The sequence below is a fragment of the Molothrus aeneus genome, chromosome 15 (assembly GCF_037042795.1).
Source record: "Molothrus aeneus isolate 106 chromosome 15, BPBGC_Maene_1.0, whole genome shotgun sequence".
NCBI lineage: Eukaryota > Metazoa > Chordata > Aves > Passeriformes > Icteridae > Molothrus > Molothrus aeneus.
In genome coordinates this window covers 2,175,388-2,199,654 of record NC_089660.1, presented here as the reverse complement: position 1 = coordinate 2,199,654, position 24,267 = coordinate 2,175,388, and the positions used below count along the sequence as shown (strand labels likewise).

Here is a 24,267-nt window from a genome sequence, read left to right as displayed (position 1 = left end):
TATTATATTATATTGCTATACTGAAACAATAAAGAAAGAGAAAGGATACATCAGAAGGCTTAACAAGAATGATAAATAAAAACCTGTGACTCCTCTGAGCCTCTCCACAGCTGGACCATGATTGGTCATTAATTAAAAACAATTCACATGCAACCAATCAAGCATTCACCTGTTGGTAAACAGTGTCCAAGCCACATTCCAAAGCAGCAAACACAGGAGGAGCACTCAGAGAATTTTGGTTTTCATTCCTCTCTGAGGCCTCTCAGCTTCCCAGGAGAAAATCCTGGGCAAAGAGGATTTTTCAGAGAATATCACGGTGACACAAAGGGCGTTTGGGTTCTGTGGTGGGAGCTTTCCTGAGCAGCCCAGGGCATGAGGCAGAGATTTCCCCCTGCACCCACAGGGCAAAACGTGATTTTTTTCTCCTCCTGATCAGAGGAGAGCATGGGAAGGGACAGGGGAGCATCTCCTCGGGAGAACTGAAGGGAACCGAAGGGAATTGAAGGGTTTGTGCGAGGTTCCCGTTAATGACAAAGGCAAAGGACCCTGCAGCAATGCTTTGCTCTCGGCTGCAGTACTCACTGCTCACCGAGCAGCGTCAGCCCAGCACCGTCTGAGCAGGCACCGAACGCAGCCAGGGAGCGGCTGCCTCCCTTCAGACCCCAGAACCTCAGCTCGGTGCTGAAGATGTCCCTGCCCTGAGCAGCAGCAGAGGCTCCAGCTCGCCTTTATTCAGCCTTGCAAAGCTCAAATACCAGAGGTTTTTCCAAGTCAGCAAAACCCAGGGCAGAAGCGAAGCTGAGCTGAGGTCACAGCTGGGAAGCAGGCACAAAATCAGACCCATGCCCAGGTTTCTGAGTCTGTTACTTTATTAGAGAAGTCTTTACATCATGGTGGTGGCCCCACTGAAGATATCTTACAAAATATTTAAAAAACCCTTTTTATTCGAAACCACAATTTTTAAAATCGTGTTCCATCCCCCCCTGAAAAGCAAGCTGAGTTTAATTGTGGCTCCTTCTGAACAGGGAACAACAACAAAAAAATCCTCTTTAGAAAGGAGGGAGAATGATAACCACGCTGTAAACATGACAGCAGATGATGTGCCCCCCTTCTAGGTGAGGGACAGGTACTGGAGCCTGGCACACCCAAGGAGAGAACACAAAACAGTCTCCAGCCAGCCCTTGTCCCATTTAGGAACATCCCCTGGCATTCATTAACCTTCCATCAGCCCCCAGCCAGGTGTTAGCACATCTGGAAGGCACAATCCATGTTTTGGAGCTGGGGCAGGAACCCTTCTGTGTTCACTAACAGAGACATCACTGCTGTGAAATCAGAGGTAACCTGGGATGGCCCAAAGAGACAGAGCCTTGCCAGCCTGCAGGAAGTTTGTAAATATGGATTAGGAGCTGTAAAAGTGTAGGGAATGCACTCCCCAGATCCAGAGCTAAAGGCCTGGGGGCTGCCTCCTTCAGCCCAGTACCTAGAAGTGAGGCACATCACACACCACCTTTCCCTGAAATGCCAGTAAATCAACAGAGGGGACTCGAAAATAGCAACTTTTTTCTTATATTTTCTTTCTCTTTTTTTTTTAAGCAGGAGTATTTTTTTTCTTGCTAAAGAAACAGATCTAAAACAAACAATGTTGTCCAGAAAAAAATCCTTAAGTGCTGCCTTACACCTTTGGGTTGTGTAAAGAAGAAGGTGCTGCCAGTGAGGTCCCTGACCCCTCCCCAGCTCTGTGCTCCCATTCCCACCCAGCAGCTCAGCCAAGCCCTGCCTTGTGCAGCAGGAGGGGAGACAGAAAGGACAGAGGACCTGCTCTGCCACTCTGCCGCCACTCCCAGCCAGGAGAACCATCCAAAAAGCTGTGGCACATCACAGGGAGATGAGGCATCAGTGGACAAGGAGGTGCTGGGAGCAACAAGCCCCGTTTGCATCTCCTCTTCCCTTGTCCCACTGCTCTCCCCAAACGATGCTGTGCAGCCATCACCCTCTGGCCAGGCTGCCTCACCCACATGGCCCCACACAGGAGAAGACTGAAAATCCAGCCCCAAGCACCTGTGTGATCACGAGAGCTCTGGCTGTAACACCCTTGACCCCCGCTCATCCCCAAGGCACATGACAGTGACAGCCACTGTGTCACCGCAGGACCGAGCGCTGTCCCCAGCGTCCCCTCTGCACCTGCACTGCCTCAGAACCAGAGCCTGCAGCAGCTGGGCAGTGCAACCAGCCCAAAGCCAGCCTCTGAGAACAGAGTTAGTGCCACGGGGGCTGTGGTGCCACTGGTCACAGCAGAGGAAGAGCAGGAGCATCTTTGGGAGCACACCCAGACCCTTTCTGCACAGGCTGTGTGGGGAGCAGGAGGAAAGAAAAAATCCAGCCCTCTCTAGGCAAAAAAACCCCAAATCTCTGTCCCTTTGTGGCAATAAAAGGGCCGTGGTGGAGAGGGGTAAGTGTAAGGCCAGGGTGAGATTAAGACAATGCCAGAGCTGCTGTGCCCCAGGCCAGGCCTCACAAAGGACTGGGACAGGAGCAGCCAGGGTGGAGAGGGAGGTGACAGCCCTGCCCCAGGGGCTGTTTCTCCTGACCAGAGTGGGCACTGCTCCAATCTGAGCTGACAAACCCAGTGAGCACCAGGCTCACCCAGGAAGCATCCAGCCATCAGTGCAAGTACAATCCAGAGGGGCTCCTGCCCCAAATCCCAGCCTGGAGCTCCTGGGAGAGCCACTCCAAGTTCCAGCCAGCGTCCCTCAGCGCAGAGGCCACGTTTATCCCAGGCAGGAGGGTGCTGTGGTGACAAGGGGCTGCTGAGAGGCTCTTCCCAGTCCAAGCTGTCCCCTGCAGCCCAGGAGGACACGGCCAGTCCCAGCTGGTGGCCTGCCAGGTGTTACAAGCTCTCTGAGGAGCTGAAGGGGACGAACTTGGCGTGTTTGGATGGTGACACTGGCACCTGTCCATCGGCCTCCTCGCTCAGCTTGAAGAACATCTCCTGCTCACGCTTCTTCTGGTTCAGCTCATCCTCCAGGGCCTTGAGCAAAGAGAACAACACAAGAGCTGGGTTTGAGATGGCTCTGGAGCTATGGGCACTGTCCCCTCCAGCCAGCCAGGACACCCTGCTCACAGCCCCACCTTCTTCCGTGGTCTCAGCTTGTCCCTCCACTCCTTCATGTGCTGGTTGTGGTTCTCATCCAGGGACTTCAGCTTCTGGGTTTCGTGCTCAATCAGGAGGTGACACTTCTCGTTCTGAAAACACATCAGCAAACACAACACCCGTCAGCAGCTGGAACTGTACAGCCAGTGGCCAAATGTTGAATTAAGCTTTTTTCTGCCTTAGGGATGGGGTAACTGAGAGGTGTTTTAAAAACTTTTATTCCATTTCCAGTCTCACGCGAAGGGTGAGACAATGCAGATTATAATTCATGCTATTACAATCAGAAGCTAATTATTTCTTAATTATAATACATTATAAATGTTTCTTGGCTTATCAGCTTTAGTTACATCTATTTCTTACAGTCAAACAGGATTTGTTGTGGTCAGAGACATTCAGAACTCTGAGCTCCACGTTTAGACCCAATGTCTTGGGCAGAGGCATTCAGAACTCTGAGCTCCATATTTAGACCCAATGTCTTGGGCAGAGACATTCAGAACTCTGAGCTCTGCATTTAGACCCAATGTCTTGGGCAGAGACATTCAGAACTCTGAGCTCTGCATTTAGACCCAATGTCTTGGGCAGACACATTCAGAGCTGTGAGCTCTGCATTTAGACATGGCAACAAAACCCTCTCAAGGCAAGAGCAAGGGGACATCAACCCCTGAGAGTCCTCTGCAGGCACCCCTCCAGAGGCTGAGCCCTGCACAGGCAGCTCTGGCAGCCCAAGCCATGAGGGATGAGTACCTGGAGGTGCTGGAGCTCGCTGGTGTTGCTCTCACACTGGGCCTGCATGTCCTTCATCTGCGACTCGTGCTTCTGCTGCTGGTGCAGCCGCTCTGCCTTCTGCCTCTTCTCCTCCTGCAGAGCAAACTGGCAGAGGGAAAAGCAACGTGTAGGCAGCATTGCCCTGGCCTCTGGGGCTGCCTGAGAGACCAGCCCAGCCTCCATTATTGCACAGGAAAGGAGGAATTTGTGTTGCTTTGTCACAGTGGAGGCAGCGCTGGAAACCACATGCAACGCCACAAAACAGAGCCCTCCAACCCAGCAGTAAGTTAAACTCTGGAATTTGGGAAAATGCACCTTTCTCCACCCCCCACCAAGCCAATCCTCAACTCCTGGTGCCTTTTCAGGCCCTGACCTGTTTGATCTTCTCCCTCTGCTCGGAGGCGCTGCCGCTGGAGTGGATGTGGAGGCTCTTCTTGTACATGGCCATGCGGGTCTTGCCCTCGCTGCGCTGGATTTTGGGCAGCCGGGCCCTCTCCTGCTGCTGCCTCACCTTCAGCTGCTCCAGCATGCGCTGGTTGTAGCGCTGCATCTGCTCCCTCTCCTGCAGGCACACGGGGCTCAGAGGGAGGGACACCTCCCCAGAGCCCTGAGCAGGACAGGGGAGCTGGAGGGCACATTTGGGAATAGCTTGGAGGTGGCTGGTGACACTCCAGGGACAGCTGGAGGGCACATTTGGGAATAGCCTGGAGGTGGCTGGTGACACTCCAGGGACAGCTGGAGGGCACATTTGGGAATAGCCTGGAGGTGACCGGTGACATTCCAGGGACAGCTGGAGGGCACATTTGGGAATAGCCTGGAGGTGGCTGGTGACACTCCAGAGGGATAAGAGGAGATGGCAAGGACTGAACGTGCTGGGAAAGCAGAGGAGAAGGGGCTGGAAGTGCCAATCTTCACTCCATGCTCTGGGAATCAACCATGCCAAATCCTGGGCAGTGGCAGATTTCCAGAAAAGCCCCCCAGAATTCCCAACTTCTTGCACATTAAATGCACACAACAGAGAGCACATACCCCAGGCAAGAAGGCTTCATTGCCTTCTTGACACCAGCTGTACTCTGGTTATTTTTCACTAATAATGACCAAGCCCTTTAACTCCCAACCCACCCTTAGAATTACAGAATTCACAGAATTACAGAATATTCTGAGTTGGACCCATAAGGATTGAGTCCAGCTCTTAAGTGAATAGGCCATATAGGGACTGAACACAGAGCCTTGGTGATTTTCCCCCTTTCAGCCTGGAAGGGAAACACCCAAGGACACCTGGACACTTTGCTGACCCACACCAGCGTAGGAGGGTGTAAATCCTTCACCTTCTCGTGCTTCCGGAGCAGCTCGTGCCTCTGGAGGAAATACTGGTCCTTCAGCTGCTGCTTGATGAGCTGGTGCTTCTCCTGCTGCTGGCGCTCCTCCAGATCCCAGATGGAAGCTTCTCGGTCTGTGGGGAGGAGAAGGAGCAGGTGATCACCCACCCTGGTCACACAAAGTGTCCCGAGCTCGAGAGACCCCTGTGCACACCAACAGCACAGCAGATGTTGGGGGTGACCATTCACCTCCTGTTTTCCATGAGAAATTGGTTGCAAACCATATTGGAACCTGATTTCTTGCAATTATGAAGCCTAATTGGTTCATATTTGTAAAGCACTTTGAAGATTAAAGCACTAAGTATTATTATTGTTAAACATTTAGACAGGACCTGGCAAGGCTGGCTTTTTCCACATCCCATCCTGCCAGCTTGCAGCTCTGTCACAGCATCTGCTGCGTGGGAAGAGCCAGGGCTGGATAAAGCCATGGCTGCAGCACTCCCTCCCCTCCCTCCCAGCCTTTGCCACCCACCTCTCATCAGCTGCTGCTTCTTGTTGAGGCACTCACGCTCCTTGTCACAGATCTCTCTTTTGTTCTGGGCAATGATGTTCTTCATGGCCTGCTCCAGGTCCTCCTTCTGCTTGGCCAAAAACTCCTGTTCCTGTTAACAAAGCAGCAGTGCCACCATGAGCTCTCCTTCTGCTGCAGCTTGGGAAGCAGCTGCTGGTGCTTCAGAACCTGCCAGTCCCTCCAGCAGGAAGGATGCTTTATTCTGCTGCACATTTCCCAGTCTTGGGAGTGGGGGGATGTTCCCTGCGTCTCACCATGGTTTGTTTTTTCTGGGTGAAGTCGTCCATCTTCGCCTTCAGGTTCCCTTTGCGCTGCTGCCGTGGCAGCTTCTCAACCTCGTTCTTCACCTGTAGGGAGGAAATTAAATTTCCCTGCAGGGCACTTTAGGCCAGGAACAACCCTACCTCCAGTCACTGAACGGCTCAGGAATCACCCAAAAGGGCCTCAGGAATCACCAAAAAACACCTCGGGAATCATCCAAAAGGCTCTCAATAATCACCCAAAAACACCTCAGGAACCACCCAAAACACCTCAGGAATCATCCAAAAAACACCTCAGGAATCACCCAAAAAACCTCAGGAACTACCCAAAAGCACCTCAGGAACCACCCAAAAACACCTCAGGAATCATCCAAAAGGCTCTCAAGAATCACCCAAAAACCACCTCAGGAACCACCCAAAATCAAGACTTTCCCCATAAAACACCAACTGCTTCCCTCTCAAGTCCTGCCACGAGAAATGCTGAACTTCCCAGGAAGAAAGAGGTGCAGGACATCACCTTCCCTCCCTCCCATCCCCAAACTTTCACCTCCTTCTTCATCTGCTTGAGCTGCTCCAGGAAGCGCGCGTGGTCGCGTTCCTGCTCCAGGCAGAGCAGGAACAGGAACCACCCAAAAGCACCTCAGGAATCATCCAAAAGGACCTCAGGAATCACCCAAAACCACCTCAGGAATCACCCAAAACCACCTCAGGAATCACCCAAGAGCACCTCAGGAATCACCCCAAAAAAACCTCAGGAATCACCTAAAAAAACCTCAGGAACCACCCCAAATCAAGACTTTCTCCATAAAACACTTCCCTCTCAAGTCCTGCCATGAGAAATGCTGAACTTCCCAGGAAGAAAGAGGTGCAGGACATCACCTTCCCTCCCTCCCATCCCCAAACTTTCACCTCCTTCTTCATCTGCTTGAGCTGCTCCAGGAAGCGCGCGTGGTCGCGCTCCTGCTCCAGGCGGATGCGCTTGGCCTCCTCGCGCCGCCGCAGCCCGTGCTCCTGCTCCATCCTCTCGATCTGCTGCTTCTGCTGCCTCTCCAGGTTCTCCAGCTCCGTGTCATAGAACTTCTTCTTTGCCTGCCCAGGAAAGAGGGTTAGGGTTAGGGTTCTCGCTTCGATGCGTTCCGAAAGTTTAAAAAGGAAAGTGAAAAGAGGAAAAAATAAAAGGGGGGGGGACAGGGGGTTGTTCTTGCTTGGGTTGAGCCTCTTTAGAGAGGAGGGAAACTTCCAACCAACACCTCACAACGTTTGGAGCTCTGTGCTCCAACATTGAGCCTCTTTAGAGAGGAGGGAAACTTCCAACCAACACCTCACGAAGTTTGGAGCTCTGTGCTCCAACATTGAGTCTCTTTACAGAAGAGGGGAACTTCCAACCAGCACCTCACAATGTTTGGAGCACCTTGACCCTCTTCACAGAAGAGGGAAACTTCCAACCAACACCTCACAACGTTTGGAGCTCTGTGCTCCAACATTGAGTCTCTTTACAGAGGAGGGAACCTTCCAACCAATGCCTTGCAACGTTTGGAGCACATTGAGCCTCTTTACAGACGAGGGAAACTTCCAACCAACACCTCACAATGTTTGGAGCTCTGTGCTCCAGCACTGCCCCCGTGCCATGGAAGGAGAAGATCTTTAAGGTCCCTTCCAACCCACACCATTGTGTGATTAGCTACAATATTATTTTACTTCAACAGAAGGGACCAAATGTGTGAGGCCAGTTTATTCAATTTACACTCCAAGCCTTGCCAGATTTCCTGCTGTCACACTCAGGCCATGCTGCTTTCTTATTTAAAGGTTTTTGTTTTTTTTTTTCTTGTGAATTACAACAGCACTGTAAACATAAACTGTTTCTCACAGTATCCATGAACAGACATCAAAGAAAAGATCATTAAAGAGAGAAAGTCCAGAACAACCCTTTCCCTGCTACACCCTGCCAGGCAAAGGCTGCCAGTGCTTCCCAGGGTGCTTAATGCCCACAAAACCTCCATCCTCCATCCATGCTTCAAAGCCCAAAGGGGTTCCTGTGATGCCCAGGGCTGTTGCAACCCGGAGAGCATCCCTGAGTTGGGCTCCCAGCTGATTCCCAGGGTTTTCCCTGCCCTCCTACCATCATCTCCTGCTCGAAGCGCCGCAGCATCTGCTCCTGCTGCAGCTGGTGCTTGCTGTTCAGCTGGGCCTGGTTCCTGTGCTCCTCCTTCTGCAGCAGACGCAGCTCCCGCAGCTCCTGGCGCCTGCAGAGGGGCAGGGTGGGCAGGGGGGCACAGAGGTGCAGGGTCAGGCAAGCTCAGAGGGCAGGGATGGGCACATCCACAGGCAGAGTGTTTCAGCAGCGAGTGGAAGCTGCAGCCCACAGCACCCTGTGGGCAGGAGGGAGATCCCAGCTGCCTGATGTGCTCCAGGCTCTGGGACACTGCAGGGAGCAGGATGCTGCTCATGGGAACTGCTGGAAAACCACCTGCTCCCACAGGTAAGGCCCTTTAGCATTCACAGCTTCCCAAATGAGCCCTGGCAAGGCTCCTGAGGGGGTTCTGCTGGCACTGGTGTCCCCCAGCAGCCCAAATACCCAAATACCCATTGTGCCAGCTGGGTTAGTGCTCACTGCTCCTCAAGTCCCAGTGATAGTGGAGCCCTGGAAAATGTTAAAGACAGACTTTGAAAATGTTGGGCTTTGTGTTTTCTCAGATCACTGCACCTGCGTAAGCAGTATGATAAATGATATAATTGTTAGATGTGATGATTGTTTAGCAACTAAATATAATTATTGTATAATCATAAGAAGAATCATGAGAAACCATGTTAGAAATTTAAGGGGGGAACCATGAGAAGCTATGTTAGCTGAAATCTGTGTATACAATAGAACAATATAAGTTTAATAATTAACATGAAAGTTATGTAATGATAGAGTATAAAACATGTTCACCTCGAATGTATGGTCGGCATCAGATTTGGGTGGAAACTACCCCAATTCCCAGAGCTCTTAAATAAAAAGCACCACATATAATCACTGATGTGATTATGTGGTTTTGAATGCTAACACCAAGCTGGACTGCTCTGGCCTGGCCTCTGTGCTCTGTATCCATTCTTATTCACACCTGGGTGGCAAAAGGGGCATTTTTCCCAAATTCTGACCCATCCCTCCCCTCATCCAGCTCACCAGTAAATGAGCTCTGCTAATGAGCTTTTACATAAATCTGATACTGGGGCTGAGGAATAAGGCAGCCACAGGGACACAGTGTTTAGGATAAATTATCCTCTCAGGGAGTCCCCGAGAGCAGCACAAGGGAGCCTGGAATTGGGCATCAAATGAAACAATTTGTATTTTAATTATTTTAAGGGCCTTTTCATTTCAGTGCTAGAAACAGCAGCTCCTCTTTCTGAGGATAAGTCAGGGAGGTTTGAAAGCTGCAAGATCTGCAAAGGAGTCATCAAGCAGGGAGGATACACCCATGAATATTAAATAATGCTCCAGGAGTTTACAACTCCCTTGGCCATTCTGTTAATGAAGTCTGAGGAGATTTGAGAACAAAAGGGAGAGGAACATCTTGAGAAGATTTCCCAGCTAATTTCCACTGAGCCAGGCATCTGCAGCCCTGGGGACACGTTCAGTCATCCCCAGAGGACAGAGCCAGCCACAACAAACCTCCCCTTGTCCCAGCCTTGCTGCATCTTGAGCTGAATCCCTCCTTTCCCTGCCCAAGCGGGACCAAGACAACCAAGAGGATTTTAGGTCACCCCTGGATTAGCTCACGGAGAGGAAAACCCTGCTTTTCCTCCTTCCCAGCGCCCCACTTGCCTGAGGAACCTCATTTCTTCATCCTTCTTCTCGTCCTCGCTGATGATCTTGGAGGTGGTGACGCTCACCTCCACCCCGTCCACCACGAACTTGCGGGTGCGTTTCAGGGTCTTCTTCTGCAGCCGGGAGTCCTGGGGTGGCAGGGGGCAGAGGAGGGCCCCTGAAGCAGCTCCCCAGGGCTGCAAGAGCTGCACTGGGGCCCCCAGAGCAATTTTAGTGCCCTGCTATTCATGAGAAGCATACAGAAGGAAGCCACACAGAGCACAAGCCATCAGTGAATTTGGAGATGCGGCCTGGCTACCAAAGCATGGAGCAGCAGCACTTCCACCCTGAAGAAACCTGACCCGCCTCCCAAAGACCCTTCCTCACCTTCCTCACATGGCTTACTCCCTGAAAAACCAAAAAAAAAACTCCTTTCCCCTTCTCAAGGACCAACTCAGAGAGCAAATCTCTGTGTGGCATCGTACTCCTCCTCCTCAAGGATTCCAGGTGTCCTGGAAAGGAGGAGGAGGAGGAGGAGGAGGAGGAAATTCCTGTGCAAGAGCATCACATTTCCAATCATTAGGGATTGCAGGCTGCTCTGGGGGATGTTGGCTCTCCAGCTCCCAGCAGGAGGTGGGGAAGGTTTTGCCAAGAAAGGTTTTCAGGCACGTTTCTGTGCCGGGAACCTCTCACTCATGCGGGCAGTGTGACAAAGATCTTGTGCAACACATCCCTCTGCCCCCTCAAGTCACAGCATTTCTTCTCCTGGAGATCAGCAAATACCATTCCAGTTATTTTGCCTCTTCCTCGAAGCCCTGCTGACCTGGGCAGCTCCAGGCCAGGCATTCCCAGGCTCTAGGAAGCTTTAGCAAAAGCCAAGAAGCCTGGGAGGTCTTTGTGCAGTCCCTGCTGACACAAACCAGGCCAGATGCAGGGCAGGTTGGGAAAACTGAGAGGCACAAGCCCAGATGAGCTTTTCCCTGGGATCAGGAGTGCTAAGGAAGAGTAGCAGAGTGATGGACTATGGATAAACTTTAGGAAGCCCCATTTGGGGTTTCACCCTTGAGCAAGGACAAGTCAGGGCCATGGTGTGGTTACTGCACACAAAATAGGCACAAGACATCAGACTTCCCCTAGGTTTCAGTGGCCTGGCACAGAAGAGGACACATGAACCTTCAGCAGCTCCACCAAGAGCTCCTCCTTCACCTGAGGACATGCCACATCCCCCTGGCACAGCTGTACCCAGCTGTGAACGCTGTGCTGGCCTGAGCTCAGCTGGGACAGGCAGCATGCAAAACAAACCCTGGGAAGCTTTCCCTGGGGAAGGGTTCCTCCCTCCTGCACCTTCTCCAGCACCCTGTGGCACCGCTCTCACCTTGAGGGAGATGGAGCCACTCTCCCTGTTGAGGGACAGGTCAGCAGACAAGGAGATGGTGAGGTCCATGCTCTCGGAGGCCGAAGTGCTGCCGGAGTCTGAGTCCCTCTTGGAGCGGGGGAATGGCCCCAGGGGCTCCAGGCTTCCATTGGCCAGCTTCTCCTCACTGAAGTTCTCCAGGAAAACACTCTCTGGTCGCTCCACCATGCTCTTCCTCTCCCCCATGCTCTTCCTCTCTCCAAGGCTCTTCCTCTCTCCAAGGCTCTTCCTGTCCTCGTTCTTCCCCTCCCCAATGCTCTTCCTCTCCTCAAGGCTCTTCCTCTCCTCAAGGCTCTTCCTCTCCTCAAGGCTCTTCCTCTCCTCCCTGCCTGGCCTGGGCTCCTTGTTCCCCTCCGTTGAGTTTCCCAAATGTCCTGGCTGCAGGATGATGTCCGGCTTGTCCTGGGTGGCCGAGGAGGCCGAGCTGGGTTTTGTGGAGTGGTTGCTCTCCGGTTTGTCACCGTCACTGCTCACCCCTTTGTCTGAGGCTTTGTGGCTCTGGCCCTCTGTGGTGTCCTTGCCAGTCCCCATGGAGCCGTTCAGGGCTTTAGACAAGGATGAGTCTGGAGGTTTCTCCCCATCAAAGCTCAGCTGGCTCACCTCAGAGGGGTCCCTCTTGTGCTTCCCAGGGGGCTGCAAGGACAGGCAAGGGCAGATGTTGGCTTTGGCACCACCACTCAACACAACTGCAAGGACTACAAGGCACAGCAAGGTAACCCTGAACTGAACTGGCAGGGAATGTCCCTTTCAGGACATCTGCCCTGGGATGCTTCCATCCTTCCTCAGGTTTGTGGCCCCAAGGACCCTGGGGGAAGGAAGAGGAGCAATGAAAAAGCCCCAGAACCTGCACATCCTTAAGAGGCAGATGAGGAATTTGCACACCAAACTCCTTTTCCCATGGCTAACTCCACTGTGGAGGAGCCACTTTCCTTTGTGACAGAGGAGGGAAGTTGAGACACATCCCCAGGCAGCCCTGAGGTGTCCCCTGCAAAGAGCCCAGCCCAGGGGCAGATCTGCCCAGCTCCCTCCTTGGGCTGGTGACCCCTCCATGTGCTGCTGGCTTTGCTTCCCTTCCAGTTTCTCCAGCCTGCAGCAGGGCTTACTTCCCCCTTTTTTTTCCCCTTTTCCTTTTGTTTTTTAACCACTTTTCATGAGCCCCTCCTGTGAGTGGGCACTGGACCATCCCATTATTTCTCCATGCCCTTGGCAGCCACCAAAACCCAGCCCCTCCCTGGCTGATCAACCACTTCCCCTCCACCTGACGTGACCCAAACCAGTTTTTGGAAGCTGCAAAAATCTCCAGGTTCTTTCCCCCAGCACAGCCACAGTGGTGCAGCTGCTCACCGAGGCAGACTCTGAGGAGTCATCCTCCTCTGCTTCATCCCGACTGTCCTCGATCTCCTCCATCACCTCAGCCTTGGCCTCGGCCACCAGCTCCCGCAGGGCCCTGTTGCTGGTGACCTTGCTGACAAAGGGATGCTGAAAACCAAGCACAGGGAAAATGTCAGGTGGCCAAAGTCACACCCTGTGAGCCCAAGGAGGGCTTTGGGCTTTCAGAGACGTGAGGGAGCGGTTCCTTGCAGTGTCACTGGGATTTACCCGCAGAGGAATTCACAGGAGAGAAGTTGGCTGAGCGTCAGGGCACACTGAACCACAGATGCTCCCCAAAGCTGCTTTATGGCAGCAGCTCCCCCCCAAAAAACAGCACTGGGATTTAGACAAGGGACATCTGCCCACAGAATGTCACCGTGAGCAGGGCAGGATCCCTGGGAGCAAAGAGAGCCTGGGGAAGGTTAAATTGGAATGGGGCTGGAATCACTCAGTGCTCACAGCACTGGGATCACTCTGCTCACAGCACTGGGATCACTCAGTGCTCACAGCACTGGGATCACTCAGTGCTCACAGCACTGGGATCACTCTGCTCACAGCACCGGGATCACTGCTCACAGCACTGAGATCACTGCTCACAGCACTGGGATCACTGCTCACAGCACTGGGATCACTGCTCACAGCACTGGGATCACTCAGTGCTCACAGCACTGGGATCACTCTGCTCACAGCACTGGGATCATCACTCAGTGCTCACAGCACTGGGATCACTGCTCACAGCACTGGGATCACTGCTCACAGCACTGGGATCACTCTGCTCACAGCACTGGGATCATCACTCAGTGCTCACAGCACTGGGATCACTCTGCTCACAGCACTGGGATCACTCTGCTCACAGCACTGGGATCACTGCTCACAGCACTGAGATCACTGCTCACAGCACTGAGATCACTGCTCACAGCACTGGGATCACTGCTCACAGCACTGGGATCACTCAGTGCTCACAGCACTGGGATCACTCTGCTCACAGCACTGGGATCACTCTGCTCACAGCACTGGGATCACTGCTCACAGCACTGGGATCACTCAGTGCTCACAGCACTGGGATCACTCTGCTCACAGCACTGGGATCACTGCTCACAGCACTGGGATCACTGCTCACAGCACTGGGATCACTCACTGCTCACAGCACTGGGATCACTCTGCTCACAGCACTGGGATCACTCAGTGCTCACAGCACTGGGATCACTCAGTGCTCACAGCACTGGGATCACTCTGCTCACAGCACTGGGATCATCACTCAGTGCTCACAGCACTGAGATCACTGCTCACAGCACTGGGATCACTCTGCTCACAGCACTGGGATCACTCTGCTCACAGCAGCTTCCAGTTTTTGCTGTGATTTTGGGAAGGGACAGGAGGAAAGGAATTGAATTTCAGTCAGGGCTAACTAGGCACAGCCCAAGCTGGCTGCCACAGGGGTGTTTTCAGGAGCTGCTTCTGTTCCAGATGGTGTCCACAGGGGCTCTGCAGGTTGCTCCAAAGGGAAAAACATTGCTGATGCTTTTTGGACAGTTTTAGTGATGGAAAAGTGCTATGAACTTTCTAAAGAAGACAGAAATAATCTGAATCCAGTCTGGGATCACTGGTCTGGTCCCTACCTCCAGCAGCTGGGCAGCACTGGGCCGGGTCTCTGGGTTCTTGTCCAGCGCCTTCTTCAGGAAATCTCTGAACTCCAGGGACCTTAAAACACAGCTGGTGGTGAGAAACTCAGCACAGGAAAGGCCTCAAATAGCAGAGGGATCAGCTTGATCCCTCAGCAGGTTCTGCCCCAGCTTGCAACTGGCCATAATCAGCATTTTGCTCCCATGGGAAACCCTGTTTGTATGAGAAGCAGTAACAGGGCCAGGTCAGGGACCAGGTTTTGCCTTTTCCTGTGCTGGCAGCAGATGGTGGGGACTGAGCCCCTACCCCTGTGCCCCAGGCATGGGCAGAGGCAGGGCAGGACACAGCAGCTGTCCCCCAAGGGAGCCCGTGGCAGCAGCAGCTGCTTGGGGACAAGGAGCCATCCCCAGAGCCCCAGTGGGCAAGGGTGGCTGTGAAGGAGCAGGAACCCCATAGGAGGGCACCCTCAGCCTGCACAGTGCAGCTCTGAGCTGCAGAGCGTGGCCTTGATGTCACTTGTGGGCAGCTCCAGAGGCAGCTCCCACCCTGGCTGCTGCCTGTGACAATCCCTGTGACTGCTGTGACTCCAGGGCTCTGCCAGTCATTCGCTGCTGGCTCACCTGCAGCAGCTTTTATGATTTAGAAATAAGTTAATTAATTAAATAAATAAATAAATAAATAAATAAATGAAAATTAGTGGCTTGTTTACTTTACATTAACTGTCTATTTTTCCTTTACGTGAAGAAATGGCTTTCCAGACTTCAGGGAAAGCAATTCTGGAGCTCTTGGCCATCTCCAGCTTTAGAGAAAAATCTGCCTTTCATACACACGGGTTGGTTTGAGAACAGCCAAGGGGTCACCCCTGGTTCTGGGGGGGTCTGTGGGTGAGCAGCAGCTCTCCCTGTGCTGCCCTGGACACTGTGAGCACAGTGTGAGCATCCTGCCCTCAGCCAGCACTGCCTCCCCAGCCCCCTGCGCACAGCTGGAGCTGGAACACAGCAAAACCCCGACCCAAATGAAAGAAAACTGCTAAAGCCAACTGGTTTTTCCCGCTGTGTGAGCTGGGAGGTGCTCCCTGGGCTCCCCCTCACCATTTGGAGGGGCAGCTGAGCGTGGGCGGGTCGGACTTGGCGATCTTCAGCAGGACCCTCATGGGGTTCAGCTCATGGTGGGGGGGCTCAATCTGGGCCATCTCGATCAGGGTGATGCCCAGGGACCAGATGTCAGCCTTGTAGTCGTAGGGAGTGTCCTTCATGGTCTCACACATCACCACCTCCGGGGCCATCCTGCGAGGGGCAGAGCGGGGCCGGGGTGAGGCCTGGCAGCAGCAATGAAATAACCCACAAATAACCCCCAGAGCTGCAGGAAACACAGCTGTTCCCCCCAGCTCCGGGTTTCAGAAGCAGCAGCATCTTTTCCACGGGGTGCAGCCCCCTGCCTGCTCCCCAGAAAACCCCCAGGCCGTTGACATCTGGCACGGATGTTGCCTCAGAGCATCAATCAATCCCCGCAATTCCACTCCTCCAGCAAGCTGGGGCGATTTAGAGGTTGTGCTTCTGGGGCAGGGACTCGTCCCCATGTGCTTGGAGTGGCTTCAAAGCCCATCTCAGCCCCGGGATGGGGGGAGCACCCTCGTGTGACCCTCGCTGCAAGCCTGGAGCACTGCGACCCCTCTGCAGCACACGGGCTGCTCGCAGCTCTGCTCAGGCAAGGAAAAACCTTGAAGTGTGCAAGAAAATGGCCAAGAATCCTCATGCAGATCCTCCCACCCTAAGGCAGCGTGGCCCAGCACACCCCAAAGCTTCAGAGCAAACCTGGTGTTCAGGAGTGAAGCCCTTCAGGAGCGGGGGACTCACCAGTAAGGGGTCCCAATGAAGGAATCTCGCTTCTGCAGGGTTTTCACGTTCTTGGCAGACACCCCAAAGTCAGCTGCAAAGAGCAGTAACATTAGAGGCTGGAGGAAAGCTGAAAAACCCTTCTGAGTTAGCACACTTGGCTGAGACACAGACTGGAAAGCAAACACCACACACTGATGTCACGGGGCTGTGTCCTCTGAGCCGAGCATCAGGAATTCAACTTGGTTTGGGCTACATGACCTCAGGGTTTTCCTCTCCCATGTGCTATAAAACAGGCACAACAACCCCCTCCTGCCAAACCTTACACGTCTGTGAGGAAACGGAGCTCTTTGCTGCAAAAAAAAGCAGCTCCATGGCTGATTTCATTATTATTTCCTAGCAAAACGCCTGATTTTAGAGCAGAAAACCCAAATTGCTGTTACATTCCTCCATAGCAGATTTCATTATTATTTCCTAGCAAAAAGCCTGATTTTAGAGCAGAAAACCCAAATTGCTGTTACATTCCTCCATAGCAGATTTCATTATTATTTCCTAGCAAAAAGCCTGATTTTAGAGCAGAAAAACCAAAGTGCTGTTACATTCCTCCATAGCAGATTTCATTATTATTTCCTAGCAAAAAGTCTGATTTTAGAGCAGAAAACCCAAATTGCTGTTACATTCCTCCATAGCAGATTTCATTATTATTTCCTAGCAAAAAGCCTGATTTTAGAGCAGAAACCCCAAACTGCTGTTCCATTCCTTCTCTCCCAGCCACTGCAAGATGCCTCTCCCTGATTTTGTCCCATCTGAGCTCAGCCCAAATGGAACTGGTCAGACCTGGAGGGGGTCCAGAGCCCAGCCCAGGTGGGTTTGCTCTCTGGGACAGCCCTGGGGGCAGCTGGAGGAGCTGTCACCCATCCCCAGCCTGAGCTCAGGGTGTCCCTGCCTGTCCTGCAGACAAACCCAGCCTCTCCTCCCCCAGCAGCTCGGTGGGTGCCAGTTCAGCTCCAGAGCAGAGCGAGCTGGCAAAGGAACCCTTTGGCAAGGCTGCCCCTGTCACCACCAAAGCTGCTGTGCAGATAAGAGGAATTGCTCCAGCTTCCATCCCTGCCAGCTGGCAACCCTGCTCAGGATGCTCAGCAGGCCAAAACCCACAGAAATCGGGTTCAGAGAGGGATTAAATAAACCCGGGGAGGAGAAATGCATCAGGGGGCCTGAGCTGGCTGTGCCCGGGGGGCTGCAGCTCCATTTGCCTTTCCATGGAATAAAACCTTCCCCTCCTTGTGCAGAGGAGCATCCCTCAATGCCAACACACTCAGGGACACCCAAACCCTGCAAATGCAGCTCCAGCTGTCCCTGGGGAGGCAGCAGAGGAGCATCCCTCAATGCCAGCACACTCAGGTGTGGTATTTTCTGGGGTCCCCCATGGCAGGAAGGAATGAATCTGACTCCATGTTCTTAGAAGGCTGTTATGGTATGGTATATTAAAAATATATTATATTATATTAAAAATATATTATATTATATTATATTATATTATATTATATTATATTATATTATATTATATTATATTATATTATATTATATTATATTATATTATATTATATTATATTATATTATATTATATTATATTATATTATATTATCATATATGCTATACTAAACTATACTAAAGAATAGAGAAAGGATACAGACAGAAGGCTGGAAGATAATAGTGAAAAACTCATGACTCCTGCCAGAGTCCCAACACAGCTGGCTGTGATTGGTCACGAAGTCAAAACAACTCACAGGAAACCAATCCAACAACCACCTGTTGGTAAACAAATGTCCAAACCACATTCCAGAGAGCAGCAAAACACAGGAGAAGCAAAGCAGGTAATTATTGTTTTCCTTTTTCTCTGAGGCTTCTCAGCTTCCCAGGAGAAGAAATCCTGGTGAAGGAATTTTTCAGAAAATATGACAGTGACACTCAGGGACACCCAAACCCTACAGATGCAGCTCCAGCTGTCCCTGGGGAGGTGCCAGGGACTGACTCACCCAGCTTGATGTCCCCATCCTGGGTGAGGAGCACGTTGCCAGCCTTCAGGTCCCTGTGGATGATCCTTTTGCTGTGCAGGTAGTGCAGAGCTTCCAACATCTGGCGGCAGATCACCTGGATCTGGGGCTCAGTCAGGCCCCTGTCCAGCTCTGCAGGGAGGGACAGGGGGGTCAGACAGGACAGGGATCAAGGGATGCTCACCTGAGCAGCAGGAAGGGCCAGGTTACCCAGCAGGACATGGCAAAGCCACTGTCCCTGTGTCAGAGCAGCAGGGGATGATGGAAAGCAGCTTGTAAAGGTGATTTATTCCCTGAGGCAGCACTTGCAGCAGGATTTCCACCTCTTGGAGCTGCTGGCTCCTTGCTCCCTCCTGGGAATGCTCACAGGGACAGTGGGGGAGAGGATGAGGAGGAGGAGCCAGAAATGCTTGGGATGGGGTCAGAACCTCAAATTCCCTGACAATTTGGGGAGGCAGACATGCTTCTGTGAGAGGAGGGAGCTGGGCTCAGCACAGGCAAGAAGCCCAGCAGGCCAGGGAAAGGGGGCCAGGGAATGGTCCCTGCTGTGGGGGTGCAGTGCAGCCCCCCAGACATCCCCAGGGACACGCAGCACTTCCCAAAGGAACAGGACTGAAATGCTCAGCAGGGTTATCCCCACCCACTGCTCTGAGCTGCTGGTTTGGGTAGCACCAGAGTTCAAGGAGTGCCTGGACACTCTCAGACACGTGATGGGTTCTTGAGGCTGTCCTGTGCAGGGCCAGGAGCTGGGGTTTGTGTGTCCTTCCCAGCTCAGGAGGCTCTGTGATTCAGTGATGCCATTTCTGGTGCTCACAGGGACAGGAGTGACCTCCCTGGGGAGGAGCAGAGGAGCATCCCTCAATGCCAACACACTCAGGGACACCCAAACCCTGCAAATGCAGCTCCAGCTGTCCCTGGGGAGGCAGCAGAGGAGCATCCCTCAATGCCAGCACACTCAGGTGTGGTATTTTCTGGGGTCCTCCGTGGCTGGAAGGAATGAATCTGACTCCATGTTCTCAGAAGGCTGATATAATATACTGAACTAATATAATATATATTTATATTATATTAGTTCAGTATATTTATAGTTATATTATATTATATATATAGTCATATTATATTATATATATATATAACTTATTATATATATATAATATATATAACTTATATTATATATATTTTATATATATAACTATATATTATATATATAGTTATATTATATTATTATATAGTTATATATATATAGTTATATTATATAGTTCAGTATATTTATATATATATTATATTAATTATATATAACTATATGTATAGTTATATAATCATATATATAATTATATTAATATATAATTATATATAATATATAATTATAATTGTATATATTATAATAATATATCACATATATTACATATATTAATTATAATAATTATATATATATACACATATATAATTATATACTAATATAATATAATGAACTCTGAGCTCTGCTGGGCCACCTCCACCAGGCCAGGGTGAGAGCTCTGCAGAGCATCACCCCCCTCCAGATGGGCAGCATCTCCTGAGCTGCCCTCCCTCCCTCCCTCAGCAGGGCCTCTGCAGAGCAGATCCCTCCTCCAGAAGGGCTCAGCCAGCACCAGATGGGGCTGATGGAGGGACCCCAGCAACTGGGACAGATGTTTGCTCAGAGCAAGGACCTTCACCACAGCCTGGGGCTGCTGGCTCAGCCACTTTGCTCCTCCTCTCCTCACCAATGTCTCCCCTGCTCTGGGAAAAGCTGATGATTTTCACCCTCCATCTGGCAAAAAGAAGTTCCAGTAGGCCATGGGTTTTGTACATAAGATTTTGAAGGGCAAACCCCAGCTGCAGGTGGGGATGGGAGGGGTGGACCAGGCAGCATTCAGCACTTCTGGAATTCTGGGATTTACTGATTCTGGGATTTACTAATTCTGGGATTTACTAATTCTGGATTTACTAATTCTGGGAGCATTCCTGAGCTCCAGCTCCTCCTCACCCTCACTCAGGGGTCACAGAGCTACAGCCAGGCTGCTCTCTCATGGTTTTCTCTGCTGCCCCTGCCAGGTCCTCCAGAGAGGAGCCAGGAATGCTCAGGAGCATTTTTGTGTCCCAAGAGATGGGTAAAACCCCACTGCTGAGGTTTCCCATGGGAAGGCATCACTCCCTCCAGCACTTCAGGAAAGGTATTTCTTCATGCAGTGATTCGGAGCAGCTTTAAAGTTCCTTAAAGGAGGGATGAGGTTTAAGGGCCGAGTTAAAGATGATAAATTTGGGAATAAAAAGCAAGTGAGGCCTTTGGAGGGATCAGGGCTGACAAGGAGTAAGCCCCAGGGAGATGTGGCTCTGTCCCAGGGCCCTGGCAGGGTGGTGTCAGTGTCACATCTGCTACCCCCAGCCAGGGCCCTTTTGGGGTGCAGCCACCATCCATGCTCCCAGCAGCTCTCTCTGCGAGGGAGGGAGGAGTTGGGAGAGGGGAGATTGCTGCAAACTGCAGCTCAGCAGAGCTCTGTGTGCCTCACAATGACTGATACCACACAGAAAAGTCTGCAAGAACAGCTGGGGAAATTCACCTTGACAGGAACCCAGCTTCAACATCTCAGCCTGCAGGGAGCTGTGGGAACGGGGTCCCAGTGCCCCCAGGAGACAAATATTGAAATTCAGCTTTCCCCTGCAGCCAGACCCTCCCCTGTCCCCACCCCTGCTGATCCCAGCAGCTTTAAACCACAAAAGGACATTAAAATAGCCCAAAAACTCCCCCAGAGCTGCCACACCTTCTGCTGAGGGGATGGAAACAGGCAAACCCCTGGGAGAGAACGGGCAGCGGTGGCACCCATGCCTGCCGTGTGTCTGAGGGCTGCTCCTGGTGCCAGGGGGCTGCAAATGCCCAGGGGGCACAGCTGCACTCACCCAGCATGGTGGATGGTGGCATGGTGGCATCCCACCCTTATAACCTGCTGGAAATGCCCAGAGGGCACAGCTGCACTCACCCAGCATGGTGGCATGGTGGCATGGTGGTATCATGGCATCCCACCCCTATCACCTGCTGGAAATGCCCAGAGGGCACAGCTGCACTCACCCAGCATGGTGGCATGGTGGCATGGTGGTATCATGGCATCCCACCCCTATCACCTGCTGGAAATGCCCAGAGGGCACAGCTGCACTCACCCAGCATGGTGGCATGGTGGCATGGTGGTATCATGGCATCCCACCCTTATAACCTGCTGGAAATGCCCAGGGGGCACAGCTGCACTCACCCAGCATGGTGGATGGTGGCATGGTGGTATCATGGCATCCCACCCCTGTCACCTGCTGGAAATGCCCAGAGGGCACAGCTGCACTCACCCAGCATGGTGGCATGGTGGCATGGTGGCATCCCACCCTTGTCACCTGCTGGAAATGCCCAGAGGGCACAGCTGCACTCACCCAGCATGGTGGCATGGTGGCATGGTGGCATCCCACCCTTGTCACCTGCTGGAAATGCCCAGAGGGCACAGCTGCACTCACCCAGCATGGTGGCATCCACGGCCCCGCCCGGGCAGAACTCGATCATGATCTGGGGGGCAAAGAGAGGGTTAAAGTCAGGCTGGGTCCCACTGGGCGAGGGGAGGGGAGCAGAGCTGGGCTGGGTTCCCTGCCCTGTGAGCTCCCCTTGGGCACTGCCAGGAGCTGCCAGCCCCGGGCTCAGGTGCCACCCTCTGCCCAGCTCCCAGCGACCCTCCCGGGGCTGGGGCACCCCCAGCAGCCCCGGAGCTGCTGCCCAGCCCAGCAGCAGCCTCAGGATTTGGGGCTGCCCCCGTTTCCATCCCTCCCCTGCCTTTGGGAGCAGCGCTGCCAGCAGGGTGGGATAACTGTCAGAGCTGCAAGCTGACGTGGCTGAGAGGCTTCAGGCAGGGTTTTCCCGGCCAAGTGAGCGATGGGAAGGGCTCTTGTGTCTTTAGGGAAGGGTTTTTTAGCTGGTTTTATTTCCCCACATTGCTCAGTCGTTCATTGCTCTCTTATTTGGAGCAGTTTGAGGGGAAAGCGTGTCAATAAACAGGGTGAGCACATTCCCCAGATACTGCCATTCTTCCCCAGGGATGTGCAGAGCCCTGCCTGTCCCACACATCTGCTTGCCATGAGTGGTCCCCAGCACCTCAGGGATGCAGATCCTCTCCCCTCAGCTCTGCACAGGTTCAGCAATCCCCTGCTCACATCAACTGATTACGATTTCAAGCAGCCAGGGATTACAGGGGCCAAGAGCTGCTTCACCTCTCCAAGCAGCTCTCCTCCTCGTGGAGGTGACACAGGGCAGCATTCCAGAGTGGTGAAATGCCAGAGGTGACTCTGAGGACAGCCCTGAGCTGTGTTTACAGCTCAGCTCTCTGAACCCATCCAGAGGGGCTCACGTCACTCAGAGCAGCTCCAAGCACTGGCCCAGGAGCTCAGGGGAGAAGGTTCGAGATCCATTTCTCATGGTTTGATCCTGCAGCTCCAGGAAAGCCACATCCCACCCCTATCACCTGCTGGGAGACAATGGGGAGCAGGAGCAGGACTGGAGCTGCTCTGGGCAATCAGCCCAGGGCCAAGGAGGCAGAGAGGGACAAGCTGAGGGGACAAACCCAGGCAGGTGTGACAGGGGCACCACTGGAGGAGAATAACCAGGGGCCAGGGCTGAAACAGGCAGGTGGAGAGAAATATTTGGGAAGAAGACAACAGAACCATCCCCAAACCAGGAGAACCCATGCCCACGCATGCAGGTGGAAGCCTGGCAGCAGGGATGGGGCCAGCAGAGCAGCAGTGGGACACACCAACACTTGCTTGTTGTTTAATACCTTGAGCCAGAGCTCCAGCAGCTTCCTGAGCACGTGGAAGGGCAGGAATTGTCCCCAGGCACAGAACTGCCCTGTGCCCCACTGTCACCCCAAAGAGCCCCAGGAGCATCGTTCCAGCCCATTGTTTGTGTGGTGCTCCTCACCACATTCATCAGAGCAGAATAAACCAGCAGCGCCCACCAGCCCTTCCTGGGCTCCTCGGAGCAAACCTCACAAAATTCCAGCCAGGTTTGCAGCCTGGCAATGAGGAAATGAGCAGCACCAGTCCCTCTGGAGCAGCGTGACCCTGAGTGTCCATCCAGGCCCAGCAGGCTGCAGCTGGGCACTGGGAACACAGGAAACTTCCAAATGTGCATTTTCAACTTCCAAATGTCCATTTTCAACTCCCAAATGTGCATTTTCAACAAGGGCAGAGATGTCAAAGAATAATTCTGGGTGTGACCAGAGCAGCTAAAAAAATAACGAGCTGGTTTCAGCCCCAGAAATGCAATTTAAACAAACAGAGCTGGCAGTGTCCCAGATCACCCTCTGAGCACACTTCCTTCGGGAGCAGGGCCAGCCTGGAGAGGGCTCTGCCATGGAGGTGACATCAGCAGCTGTGTGAGAGCTGGGAGCACCCACAGCTCCTCCTGCTGCTGCTGCTGCTGCTGCTCGGGGCCCTGTGGGTGTGCAGGCAGCAAACATCCTGTTCCTGATGATTTCCTGTGCACAAGAAACCCAGGGACTTCCAGGATTTTTGTGCAGAGGAAATCACTGTCCCAGGAAATCCAGGGACTTCCTCAGCCCAGGCAGCTGGGGGGACACAGGGTTCCTGTGCCACATCGAAGCTCCTACGAATCCACCATCCCTGTTTCGGCCTCCGGTCCATCACAACCACCCCAAGAGTCACTGGTAGCTCCATTTCTGAGTTATCTGAGCCACACGACAGAGTGACAGGCACAGGCAGAGCGCCCAGCCCCAAATCAGCCCCAGCCAAGGGGCTCAGAAACCCTGGGCTCACTCCCAGCTCCAGGGGATGCTCTGGCTGCACACACACAGCAGATTTGGGCAGCTGGGTTGACAGAGAAAGGAAATTGCTCTCAGTACCTGTGAAAACCTCTGTGACAGCTTAAATAAAACATGTGAAACAAAACAAAAGCACAGAGCTCTGCAGGCAGACACCACAAAACCTTTCCTTTTCAAAAAACCTCTGCAACGGGCAACATTAAATTTAAATTCATAAGAGAAAGTCCTCTCAAGTTCAATGGTGGGCACCTCGATTTTTCCCATGGATCATCTTAACCCTGTGCTCACC

The 24,267-nt window shown here is 52.6% G+C and overlaps 1 protein-coding gene across 1 annotated transcript in view; it reads right to left on the bottom strand.

Moving 5' to 3' along the window:
- Positions 1–851: 851 nt before the first annotated feature.
- The window catches only part of STK10 (serine/threonine kinase 10), a 46,180-nt gene continuing 22,764 nt past the window's right edge, over positions 852–24,267 (bottom strand). The window contains exons 3-19 of the mRNA XM_066560030.1: positions 21,667–21,715; positions 18,133–18,282; positions 16,118–16,190; positions 15,353–15,547; positions 14,258–14,339; positions 12,612–12,746; positions 11,229–11,900; positions 9,872–10,002; positions 8,186–8,309; positions 6,976–7,155; positions 6,061–6,153; positions 5,768–5,897; positions 5,245–5,369; positions 4,290–4,478; positions 3,896–4,021; positions 3,130–3,243; positions 852–3,028 (exon numbers count right to left, since the gene is read on the bottom strand). Of these exons, the coding sequence (XP_066416127.1) occupies positions 2,888–3,028; positions 3,130–3,243; positions 3,896–4,021; positions 4,290–4,478; positions 5,245–5,369; positions 5,768–5,897; positions 6,061–6,153; positions 6,976–7,155; positions 8,186–8,309; positions 9,872–10,002; positions 11,229–11,900; positions 12,612–12,746; positions 14,258–14,339; positions 15,353–15,547; positions 16,118–16,190; positions 18,133–18,282; positions 21,667–21,715 (2,709 nt within the window). The 3' untranslated portion in view covers positions 852–2,887. The remainder of the gene's footprint in view (positions 3,029–3,129; positions 3,244–3,895; positions 4,022–4,289; positions 4,479–5,244; positions 5,370–5,767; positions 5,898–6,060; positions 6,154–6,975; positions 7,156–8,185; positions 8,310–9,871; positions 10,003–11,228; positions 11,901–12,611; positions 12,747–14,257; positions 14,340–15,352; positions 15,548–16,117; positions 16,191–18,132; positions 18,283–21,666; positions 21,716–24,267) is intronic.